Below are 12,193 nucleotides of genomic sequence, written 5' to 3' on the forward strand. Positions count from 1 at the left end.
CTCTAAATCTGAGGCCATGGCTCTCTGCAGGAAACTGATGGAGAGCCTTCTTCAGGTAGGGAATGAGTCCTTACCCCAAGTGAAGCAGTTTAAATACATTGGTGTCTTGTTCGCAAGTGAGAGGACAATGGAGCGCCTGGAAATAATCCCTTGCAAATACACTGCTTGTTTTTTTTATTGTATTAAAAGAGGAGGACAGACATTGATCAGCATTTTTTTTTAACCCTTTCTGCTGCATTAAGGTTACTTGAAACTACATTCTATGGAAATGAATAGTCCCACTGAAAACTGTTTACAGTAGGGTCTGTGGATTATCCAGAGAAACAGGAATGTTGGACCCATCAGCTAAAGGAGAATTAAACCTGATATTAAGCAGAGATCTCAAAGGAAAATGTTTATTTACACACAAAGAGATTTTTGGCCTACACCTAAAATTCCAATCCTGATCCACCTCTGAAACAAAGGGAAGCACATTTCTCCTCAGACAAGAGGAGAAAAAGACCATTTTACAGCTGCAGCCAGCAAGTCACATGTAGGCGTTACTGCACAAAATGGCCAAAATGCCAGGAGGTCCTGGATTCCAATTGGACCAGTGGACCCCAAACATAGCCGGTGGTCCTGAACTATAAAACGTACTGATACACAGATACCTGTGTCTTACCTTAGTGGCTTCGGCTGCTAACAGTTTGGCACGACAAGCCCTTGTGCGAAATAGCTCTATTTCTAAAGAAAAGTGGATGTACAGAATTTCGGTGTTCTGGAGAACACTATTGGAACGTGTTTTCAGAACTACAGAAGAGAAAACGTTTCTGTACCGCAAATTCGGATACCAGTGGACACCGTTTTTCTTCTTCTCTCATTGAGTCGACTAGCTTCTTTCCTGCTGCTTTTGGGAGGGAAAGCTTTCCTCCATGAACCGGACTCGTCTGTTTTACTATGGAAACCTATGGAAAAAAACTTACAAACTGCACACACAAGTAAGAAGGCTTTATAGTGTTTCTGGATAGAGAAATAGGTGTGTCTATTGATGTTAATGGCCGCTAATGCTGCAAATTGTGTTAAGACATTAATGTGATTATGATTAATAATATATTAATAATATTGCTGCACGCAAGATTTATTGATCTGATTGGACCGCCAAGTCTAATCCATATTGCTGTGAAGGTATCATTTGATCACAATACTTGTTGATATGTTGTTTGAAACTGTAGCTTGGTTAGAACTGTAATTGCTACCAATATAAACCCTTTTCAGAGTTAAGTTACTGTACTGAATGGGAGGACTGAATGAGATGTTTTAAAATGGGTTCTTTGCTCCTCTTTTACACACTAACTGAACACACACACACACACACACACACACACACACACACACACACACACACGTGTGCCCTTCTCTCCAGCAGGCCTTGCCAGCCAACATAGTCACATGAGAGCGTAACACTAGCTCCACAACTGCTCTCCGTAATGTATCCTTGTGTCTGCAACACAAAAGAAGGAAGCCTTGCTAGCATCCTCAGTCTCCTACCAAGAGAAGCTAACTGGCTAGCACAGCTACATGTCTGTTGGCTGTTTTTGCTTTGTTGTAGTTTGTAAAAAGGTATACAGGTTTTGATGATTGAAGGATTATTGATTGGCCATTGATAATTTTGATGTTAAATAAATGCTACTGTACTTTTAATAGCAGTTGTGATTGTTTTGTGTTTTTGTCGAAATCTTCGCTGGTTGAACACAGGTTGATGCTCAAACTCACCTCTTTGTCTGTTCCTTTCAGAGATACAAGATAAATGAATCCCGTTAAGATATGTATTTTAAAGGGAACTCCATCTATGAGACAGTTTTCACAGTTCATTATTGGTTCCTGGTTTCCAGGGTGGTGCCCTGTTTTGATTGTTTGTCAGTTTATTGGAGTTATGAATAGACGTATTCATAACTTTATTAATATTGATAAAACATCTTTTATAATTTGCCAATAATCGCCCTAACAATACCAAGAGGGATTTTGTTGTTTTTGAGTGTTTTCTGTGTTTTGATCTGCACAAAGAAACTTCTTTTTTTGGAGCAACAGGGAGGTATCCAAAAAAAGGATGGTTTGCGACACAAGGGCACTGTCTCATTTATGATTAAAGCTTTAGACTTAGACATGCTGGATTTTCAGTTTGCTTTCACAAATATATTTTGGATGCATTGCAGGTTTTTAAACTTATATTAGGCTTAAAATTCTTGTAAGCAAAAATTACTTGGGAGGTCATCGTAGCACACGTCATTGACACGCACATTAACACATGTATGCACTAGTGAGAACACAAACAAGTGCAAAAACACACTTATATACTTAGTAAAACTCACACTAAGTCAAATATGGAAAGTCTGTCGGTCTAAGAGAAGCATTGTAGGTATGTGCCATCAGTCATCCAGTTGCCTTTTTGATTCAGGGAATGCTCAATGAAATGCTATGTTGACTGCTTGGGCCGAGCAGCCTGGATACACCTAAAAGACCATATTTCAAATTTTTTATTTTATATTTAAATTTCTGGCTGACATTTTATTTTTGGACTGCTGTCTACAGTTAAACAAACATTCCTGGAAATGCAGCTGCCTGACAGTTTGTTTTTTCATTCTTCTGTGTTAGACTAAACAGAAAAAGAAATTAATTTTAATGATAAGACGTGTCAGGAACAGTCAATCCATTGATATTTGATGCAGGCGGATGGATTTCAACCATGATATTGTTGTGTCTAGCTATTTGCAATTTAATGCCGAAGGAAAAACAGAGCGTAAAGACCAAAAGATCAGAAAATCCTATCTATGAAAAACTAAAGTGGAACATTTAAAACATTCTGTAACGTTTTAGAGAGCATAATCACCTTGAAGAACAACCACCAAGTGACTCCAAGATCCTGAACATCACAGCCTGCAGGAAAGACAGGTAAGCATGGTGTGAAAAAAACAATTTGTACTGATAAACTATGTTTCACTGCAATAATTCTCAAAGCAGCCTAGCACACAGTACACTTTTGGCAGATTTCTGATTGTTTGTAATCTAATATCACAGACACTGGAAAATCTCATTCGATACACATCCGTTTGCCATGCAAGTCTGCATGCAAACGTCTGTTGTCATAAAAAGTGTGACAGCTCAGGTATCTTTTAAACCTGACAAACAGTAAAGCAATCTGTTTCACATCACATCAAGCACATCTGGCTTTGGATGAGACAATGCATATTAATATTTTATGCTAGTTTCCCCTGAACTAACCTTTCAAGTTTTGATCAGTCACATTGCTAATGCAACATGACTTTAAATAGTACCAGCTTTGTTTGGACTAGAGCAGAGATCTTAAATAGGGGTTCCGGGGACCCTAAAGGGTCCTTAGAGTTACTGTAGGGGGGGCCATAAACTTTTTATAAATTTTTCAATTTGTTTCAAAAAATAAAAGTGTCTTAACATTAATGTACATATTATTAACAGAAATAAAATCAGAATTTTTTGTGAAAAAAAAACATTAATGATAGGCTTACTGGCCTAAGTTAATCCTAAAGATTCACTTTGCCACATGTTTTTTTTAAGTTAGCTTCCTTCACTGAGAAAGATAACTTTAGCTTTCTCCATGAAGCTCCCAGCTAAGCCCCTATACCTCGCAACGCAGTTAGGCTAACAGAACAAGCTAACTATTGATAACAAAAGCATTTTGGTTGAGTTATCTTCAACTTTATATATTACCTTCTAACAGCTGTATTCTCTCTCTCTACACCGTACAGTCAGTACATCACACATTATGATTGCATGCCAGTTTGTAAGAAAGTGGGAATCATTTTACTGTCGGTCATATCATAACCTTGGAGCTGGCAATGGTAACGTTACAAAGCCACAATAACATAACGTTTACATTGCAAAGCAACCTGTAGAAAACACTGTGTTCCAGTCCAACAACCCAGGCTACAGGGTGTTTTGCCAAAGTTAAATTGCAGTTCATGATCACAGCACAACTATGATAACGTAACTAGTATGAAAAAACTAAATCTGCGCAGGGAGGCTGGTTGGGGAAATGGATGGGTCGAACAACACAGGACTTTCACACCAGAGACCAGGGATCGTGTCCCGCGTGTGATGATTTATTTCCCCGTTCCTCTTTTCCTAAACTCAACCGTCCCGTAGTTGGCGCGCGTCCCCAGAGACCGCCCATCTCCCGCGTGTGGTGTTTCATTTCCCTGTTGTTTCGTCCCCCAGAGACCTCCACCATCTTCCGCGGGTGGTGTTTCATTTCCCCGTTGTTTCTTTCCCCAGAGACTGCAGATTGTATCCCGGTGCACGAAAACAAAGAGATGATTAATCGAAGATCGAGAATTGATCATTAAGAATTCGTCGATCACGTTAATTTGTTATTGATTAAACTAATGCAGGTTGCGTTGCGTAGTGTGAGTCTTGAAGTGATGAAATTAATTTTACTGTGTGGCAGTAATTAAACATGTTACCACCCGAGGGCAATATTTGACGCCATACTCAGTTACCTGCGAGTTTCCCTTTTGATTTCAAAAGTAATCAAGAGGTCACAGCACCATTTTAGGGCTGCACAGTTAATCGCAATTTTATCCAAATCGCATTATGAACTAGTGCAATATCCAAATCACAGGGGGAGCAACATTTGTTAAAGGCAAAATCAAACCATTCTAAAATAAAGTATTTTGGTGGTGCAGAGATGTCCCGGCCTACAAATTGTATCCTACAGATAAATGAAAAAAATCTTTCTTTGGTACAGATCCTCAAAAAAAAAAGAAGAAAAAAAAGAAATCAATAATTTTTTTGTTTAATGAAAATAAAAATGATGAAATTATGAAATGGATCATTCCCTCCAATATCGTGAATCATATTGCAATCGCAATATCAGTCAAAGTAATCGCAATTAAATATTTTCCTAATATCGTGCAGACCTAGACCATTTGAATTAACAACAACAACAAAAAAACGTAGTTCACTGCAAACTCACTGCTTACACACTGCCGTGTGTAAGCAAAACACGGCAGAGACTCAAATTATGTATTACTTAAACAAAGTGCATCCGCCCCTGGTTAATGTTGTGGTGGTGCATCCTGCGGTGTTTGGCGTTTTTTGCCCCCAACATCTCCTTCGAGGCAGCGCAGCAATGGTTATGTTTAGAGGCATCGAGCACATTCTGCTCTCAGCCTCAACCTAGCATCAAGTTGGCATTAGCACAGAGGAGTTGCAATTTTCGACAACTGATAAATTTATTGGAATCAGCCACATCCATCATCATGTTCGGTCTAGACGTACCATCACCAGACTGGTAGAAGCAGGAGCTGTTAAAAGAATTGAGCACAGCTGAGAGAGTTGCTCTAACTACAGACTGCTGGCCCGCTTTTAACAGCTGAGAGCTCATCACCATCCCCTGCCACTACATCAGTGATGACTGGCAAATGAAGTTAGCGGTCCTGCTCATAGAAAGCCTGCCAGGCCGGCGTAGCGCTGACCACCTCGCTGAGAAAATGAATGAACTAAGTTATTGCATGTGTTCATGACAATGCGGCCAATGTTGTTGCTGCCAACAGTTTCACCAGAGTGCTCTGGATTTCTGTTGCACACACCATTCAGTTGGCCATAAATGACAGATTTTCACTGTATCTATATCAGGTAATATCAGCGGCTAGTAAACTCGTGAGCCACTTTAACCACAGCAAGAAACAGGAGAAAATGGGCCTTGCAACTCACTTCAACTTACTTATTCAGTTGTGTAAAACACAGTGGAATTCTGTGTGTGAGATGTTTTATTGGCTGGTGGAGCAGAGGTGGGCTGTTGTTGCTGTGCTGTCAGACCGAACAGTGACCAAGCCTCCAGATGCCAGGATCCTGAAGTTGAAGAATGAGTAATGGCAGCTGATGGAGGACACAGCCTTTGCTGTCAGCACTTAAACGTGCCACCACAGTTAGGACCTGCAGAGAAAGACGCCTCCATCTTGAACACTTATCCCGTCACCTTTGGCCTCATCAACATCCACCTCATGCTCAGTGAAGAGCATTCCTCACTCATCAAACAAATGAATGTAAGCATAACTTCTTATCTCAGTTTACATGATAAACTATACTTAATTACATGCAAACTTGCCTGTTATCTTTGTTGTGTTACCTGTTTAGATTCAGCATTTTTTCTGATTATTGATTCCCCCAGCATATATTTATACAGATTCAGTCTGGTGAGTTTTTGTCAATCGCCCCCATGATTGCAAAAATGCTGGACACTCTTCACAAGCACCAGGGGTCTCACTTATGAACGTGGTGTATGCACATTTTCAGCTCCGTTTTGTGCATATGCCACATTTTTAAATGACACCCCTGGCCACTTCCCACGCAAAGGTTGTAATTTATAAAAAACTAACTTGACGGGAGAATGCGTGTACAGGATAGGATAATATACTGATTCACATACGCACCTTGGGGTGGGTAATCTGTGATTTATAAAAAGGGAACATTGCTTTTTGCAACAACAAAAAATAAATTTGGAGTTTGTTTTAATTTAACTGTTTTAAATGAAAAGCCATAGCGTTCCAGTGGACATAGATCATTCCTTTTTAAAGAAACATTTGCAAAAACATCCCCATATACAACAACAGCCAGAAGGGCGACAGCAATTTGGGTCAGAAATGATCAAACACCACCACTGTGTCAGTTTGAACCCTGTAAATGTACCGGTATTTATTTCAAATAAAAGGTACTACAGTACTGCTGGTGGATTACAATAAGAGCATACAGTAGTTACACCAGTATCTGATCAAGGTTACAGACGGTAGCTAGCAAGCTTTGTTTCTAGCTCCAGGCTAACTTGTTTCCTCCCACCTCCAGCTAGCTAGCCGTGTTCCGCTCCTGTCGGCTCATCTCGTCTGCTCATCCTTCTGTTTCTTCCAGTCTCGGATTCTCCTGGGGTCAACATAGAACTGTCTTGCAGCTTTTTCACCCGGGTTTTCCGCTGCATACTTTAAAACTCTTTTCGTTTTGTTGTTGAAAAGTCCGTCCTTCTCTGCTGTCTAAATGAGACCCGTTTTACATTCGATGTAACTAGTGCCATCTATTGGCACCTGTACGTTACTACACACTACACTTGGCTGAGTAACACATACAGCCGCATTGACTAAAATACCGGTTGGACAATAATACTTCACTTTACTTTACCATAACCCAGAAAAACAAAGCATGAATATATTGTTGAATCTGTTAAATTAAATTGGTAGAACTGTACTTTACGATAACCTTATTCCCATTATTTTTAATTTGAGGCCGGCCTTTATTTGACCGTGTTGACCCCAGCCAATATCAGAAGCCAGCTTTTAATTGACTACCGGTCTTTATTTGAGGAATTACAGTATATAGGCTATCAATTTAATGATTAAATAAGGTAGTGTCTCCAAACCCAAACTCAATTATAACTATAAGTCTTCTGCTAGTTTTAAAAAAATAAGTATGTGCTTATTTTTGAAAATATGTTTGTATTTCTTTTCGGTGTTGTAGTTTTTAAGACGGTCCCAAAGCCCTTTTCGCAGTATCAACACAGGAACTAAACACCGCTGAATTAGCACAACTTTCATGCATTTCTTTCACATCTACAGCAGTCAGATTCACTGTGTTCCCTCAGAAGGAATCACTTGACATGGGTAGGCACTTGTAATGACATTTTGAACACGTTTAGAGGCTAAAAACATGTTTAAAACTTGCCCCGTATTAGCCTGTTGGGTGCTAACTCTAGCAGAAGGATAACACGGTGTAGGCAGCGCCAATTGGTTTCATATTTCTCTCTACTGACAGCACTCCAAATATACAAACAACAGAGCTACGTTTTGGAATCGACCGGAATCCTCCTTTAACTGTAACACCATTAACATAACACATGACAACGTGATTGACGGAGTAAAATCCAAGTTCCCTGACGCTTAGCTAACTAGCTAGCCAATTTTGAACTCTACCACAACTCAACACGTATTGGTTTATTTAACTGGCTATCACAGAGTCCTCTGTTTACAGGAACTAATGACTTGTATTAAATTAATATTATCTAACTACGAGTTGTTCTCGTTTGCTAAAGCGTTGAGGTTACCTATCGTGCAGTACATCATTTGTCCACCACCTGCAGGTAACATCGGCTCGCACACCTTCGGTGCTTGGCAACAAAGTACTCTTTCCTATATACGGAACAGTATTTCCGGCGTAGAAGAAGACATTCAAGCAGTTTTACAACATAGCTGCATACCGGTAAACACGTTTTTTAACGAGATTGATGAACAAGTGGACAACGCATTGCTTGCAAATCAACTGAACTACACCAACTTCGGTTTTCTTTTGGTCTTTGCTATTAGCTAACCTACCTAGCCACTATGATCTGTGTCTGCTCGTAGCCGAAGCTAGCTACAGATGTGCGTATCTCAAGCTTGCTAACCGAAGCTAGCTTCACTAGCATGATCAGGTAATGTTGACTGTACTGTAACGTTAGCTACTGTATGTAAGCTGGGGCAGGTGTAGCTAGCTACAGTATATAGTGTACTGTCAAATTCCACTGAGCCTAAGAGGAGAGAAAGATTACGTTACCTCAGGATTCAACGATAACTAGCTAGCTACATGCTGTTCTCTTTAACTTGAATGTAATCACTGAACTGTAACGTTATGTAGCCAGTGTTTAGCTCACTTTACATTCATTCTCTAGCTTGCTATCAGACCCAGGAGCACTGACATTAGCTAACACTCCATATGCACCTAACTAAGGAGCAACCGTCTTTCTACTGACTTTTGTAAGTGGCAAAAGTCTCGTAGTTAATGGACTGAACTAAATGTCGTTTAATGCTTTAGCGTTAATGCAACAGCATGTCCCTCCATCACTTTTTTATCTCATTTCTCAGAACTCTCTGTTAAACTGGTCAATCGTGACTAAATCCAATACCAGGATGTTTTATCTTCGCTAATAGTGTGACACCAAATCGAGTGGGATTGTTATTGCTTTCATGTTTAATCTAGGAGTGGGTTAATGTGATGTCAGAAAATATCATTATGTCATAAGCATTATTGATCATTTCACTCGGAACAGTCAAATGAGGTAATAAATAAAAGTCATCATCAGGCAGGTCATTTCCGAGTTGAGGTACACGAACAGAAAGCTTGTGATATGACACTATAAAGACAGCATTCAAGCTAGGAAACATCCTATTATTACAACTAAAATACTAGACAACATTACCCAGTCTGTTACATTTATATGCACAACATCTCCTGGCCAAATTCAAGTAATTTGGCTGAAATATGACTACTGTATGAGCTTTTTAGTAACAACCCTTGTTTAATGGCTTTTCCACATTATTGAGCCCCTCAGTTTGAAAGTTATTTGTTGGATTATTTCTGTCTGCCAATATTTCCATCATTTGTTTTGTCATTATTGTTCAGCTATGAATGTAGGGCTTACATACTTAAGCACTGGTTCATCAACATTTAAAGAGCAAACATGAGCAGCTTGGATCAGAACCAGCGTCTCCATCCTAGTTGCCGTGACAAAACAACAGTCTCTAGTGATTCATCAGACACTTGTGAGCTTGCCAAGCAGCCTCTCCAAGGTCTAAAATTGGCATCGCATGCAGTGCTGGAGAAGGCACGGGAGAGGGGCAGGTTGAAATGCTCAAAATGTGGAGGATCAAGGATGTTCTTCTGCTACACATGCTGCTCATTACTGGGTGTCAGCCTGCAAGAAATCCCCGTAATCACGGTCAGTAAGAGGTCATGACCTTTTTGATGTTCTTTTAAGAGAGGCCTTTAAGCTACAGTAAAGAGTTACTGTAATAGTAGTATCTTAATGTTGTGGAAATGTTAAGTTCTTTCTTTAATGTAAGATCTATAAAATGTTGCATATGGTTTGGTTGAAATGGAACTGTCTTCTGGATGTGACTCTACAAATTGTATGTCGTTCAGCTTCCTGTGAAGATAGACATCATCAAGCATCCCAATGAGACGGATGGCAAGAGCACTGCAATCCATGCCAAGATCCTCGCACCCAGTGACGTCACCATATACACTTACCCCTGCATACCTGACTATGAAAAGGACAAGGTTAGTTGTCATGAATGAATGACTGAATGAAGGGAGTTTATTTACCACTCACATTTTTTTATAAGACCTTTGAGTGTCACTGTGTAGCTGTACCCTCTATGGCTGCGACTAATGATTGTTTTTATTCTCAATCTGTCCATTATTTTCCCAAAACTAATTGTTTGGTCTAAAGAATTGAAAGAGACAACTCAGCTGCCCGTTCCAAAAGCCCAAGATAAAAAAAGACATTACGTCTTCAAATGTCTTATCGCCGCTCAACAGTCCAAAACCCAAAGATATTCAATTTACCATCACACAACACAAAGAAAGGCAGCAAATCCTCATAATTAAAATGCTATTTCTTTTTATCCATCAACCAATCAACTAATTGTTTCAGCTCTAATTCTCTTTTTTATCTTCATATTTCTGTTGCTTAATTTTCTTCTTTTACCTATTAGAAAAACTTTATTCATTCATATACATTTTTTAATACTTGATTGAAACTATACCGTTTCTAACCACTTAATTCACATTGTTATAGAAAAGTAAATGTATGTTTATGTGCGTGATGTACTCCTGTATTTGTTGTTGTATAACTCATTTTAGATTTTGATCCATACTGGATAAAACTAAAAAGTGTGGAATTTGTAATACATTTAGAGGAACCTGTCAGTTGCTGCATTTTCACATTTCACAAACTTAAATTTCATAGAACTAGTTATATTTGGCAAAATCCGATACTGTAATTTGACTTGACACACAGAATTACAGTGGCTTTACTGCTCCAGCCTTGTCTGTTGATTGTATTTGACAGTTTCCAACTTAGATTTTTCTCCCCTTTGTGCTTTCATCTATTTGACTGATTTCAACATTATTTTTCTCCTACCAAAGTGTATTTTTCTCTTTCAGTGTTTCCTAAATGCAGCAAATCACCACATTGTAGAAACACAATTTTTTATTAGTACTGTAGTCTTGGTTTGTATGTTGTTGTTCCTTTCTGAATCGGGGTTGTTCCTCTGCTCTCTCCAGGTGGTGTTGGTGTTCCCTGGTCCTGGGGCTGTCTCAGTGCAAGACATGATGCAATGTTTGCGTGACATGACCGAACGCAGGTCACATGGCTCCTCCGATGAACCCTGCACAAAGAGGCTGAAACGTGAGGAAGTTCAAGGCGCCACACACACCGCAGAGAACCCGGAGTCAGGGAACCCAGATGAAGCCAAGGGCTTGGAGTCAAGGGTGTATCCCCTACAGAGGGTGGTCTTCATTGACAGCACATGGAACCAGACCAACAAGATCAGCACAGATGAGAGACTGCAAGGTAATCATGAAAGATTGTATTTGTTCAGCTTTTCAAAGAGCTCTGACTGCTGGTAATTATTTACAAATTTACTTCACTCACAACGCTGTTTAACATGATGTCACGCTGTGTTCGTGTGTCCCTTCTGACTGACATTTGTTCTTGTCCAGATTTGCTCCGGGTAGAGCTGAAGATGAGGAAAACGTGTTTCTGGCGCCATCAGAAGGGCAAACCAGACACCTACCTAGCTACTATCGAGGCTATTTATTATTTCCTCAATGACTTCCACATGCATTGCCTTTCCCTGGAGTACAAAGGAGAATATGATAACCTTCTCTTCTTCTACTCCTACCTGCACTCAGTTGTCAACAAAGCGAAGACTGCTGCTGGAAAATGCTGAGAGGAAAAACTGAAATCAGCTACAAGAGACTGTTGTGAGCTGTAGCTGAAGAGTAGATTCCTTGTAAGACTGGAGTGTCATTTTATTTTGTAAGGAATACTATTTGTATATGCAATAAAAAAAGGGTTTGCAGTTGCCAAACATGAATAAGGTGTGTTTTGATACAAGGCATATAGCGCTGAAATAAAAATCCCACAGTTGCAACAAACTGGATAATAGCAATGTAAACAATAATTTAATAGTTACTAATAATTAAGTTAATTATGGTATTTTAAAGTCAGATGGGAAATAGTCTTGGTCCATTCTCTTATTATGTTAAATTATTCAGATTTAAATTTTAAAAAGAATGCATGTTTGACATTTTGTGTGAGACTTAAACAATACTCATTCCACTTTGATCCATCTAAGTAACAGTGAGTATGATT

The 12,193-nt window shown here is 39.4% G+C and overlaps 1 protein-coding gene across 1 annotated transcript; it reads left to right on the forward strand.

Annotated features, from left to right (window-relative positions):
• Positions 1 to 8,208: 8,208 nt before the first annotated feature.
• Positions 8,209 to 11,991, forward strand: dtwd1 (DTW domain containing 1). Its single transcript, XM_032540869.1, has 5 exons — positions 8,209 to 8,467; positions 9,436 to 9,751; positions 9,955 to 10,092; positions 11,101 to 11,389; positions 11,539 to 11,991. The coding sequence occupies exons 2-5, from the start codon at positions 9,494 to 9,496 to the stop codon at positions 11,766 to 11,768; spliced, it is 915 nt and encodes a 304-aa protein (XP_032396760.1). The 5' UTR covers positions 8,209 to 8,467; positions 9,436 to 9,493; the 3' UTR covers positions 11,769 to 11,991.
• The last annotated feature ends 202 nt before the right edge of the window (positions 11,992 to 12,193 follow it).

Source organism: Etheostoma spectabile, chromosome 1 (assembly GCF_008692095.1).
Source record: "Etheostoma spectabile isolate EspeVRDwgs_2016 chromosome 1, UIUC_Espe_1.0, whole genome shotgun sequence".
Taxonomy (NCBI): domain Eukaryota; kingdom Metazoa; phylum Chordata; class Actinopteri; order Perciformes; family Percidae; genus Etheostoma; species Etheostoma spectabile.

What these genes read in the sequence shown, in the direction of transcription:
- dtwd1 (XM_032540869.1), top strand. Translation starts at nt 9,494, where the DNA reads ATGAGCAGCTTGGATCAGAACCAGCGTCTCCATCCTAGTTGCCGTGAC. An exon ending in CTGACTATGAAAAGGACAAG is followed by an intron (nt 10,093 to 11,100) that starts GTTAGTTGTCAT and finishes TGCTCTCTCCAG; the next exon opens with GTGGTGTTGGTGTTCCCTGG. An exon ending in CACAGATGAGAGACTGCAAG is followed by an intron (nt 11,390 to 11,538) that starts GTAATCATGAAA and finishes GTTCTTGTCCAG; the next exon opens with ATTTGCTCCGGGTAGAGCTG.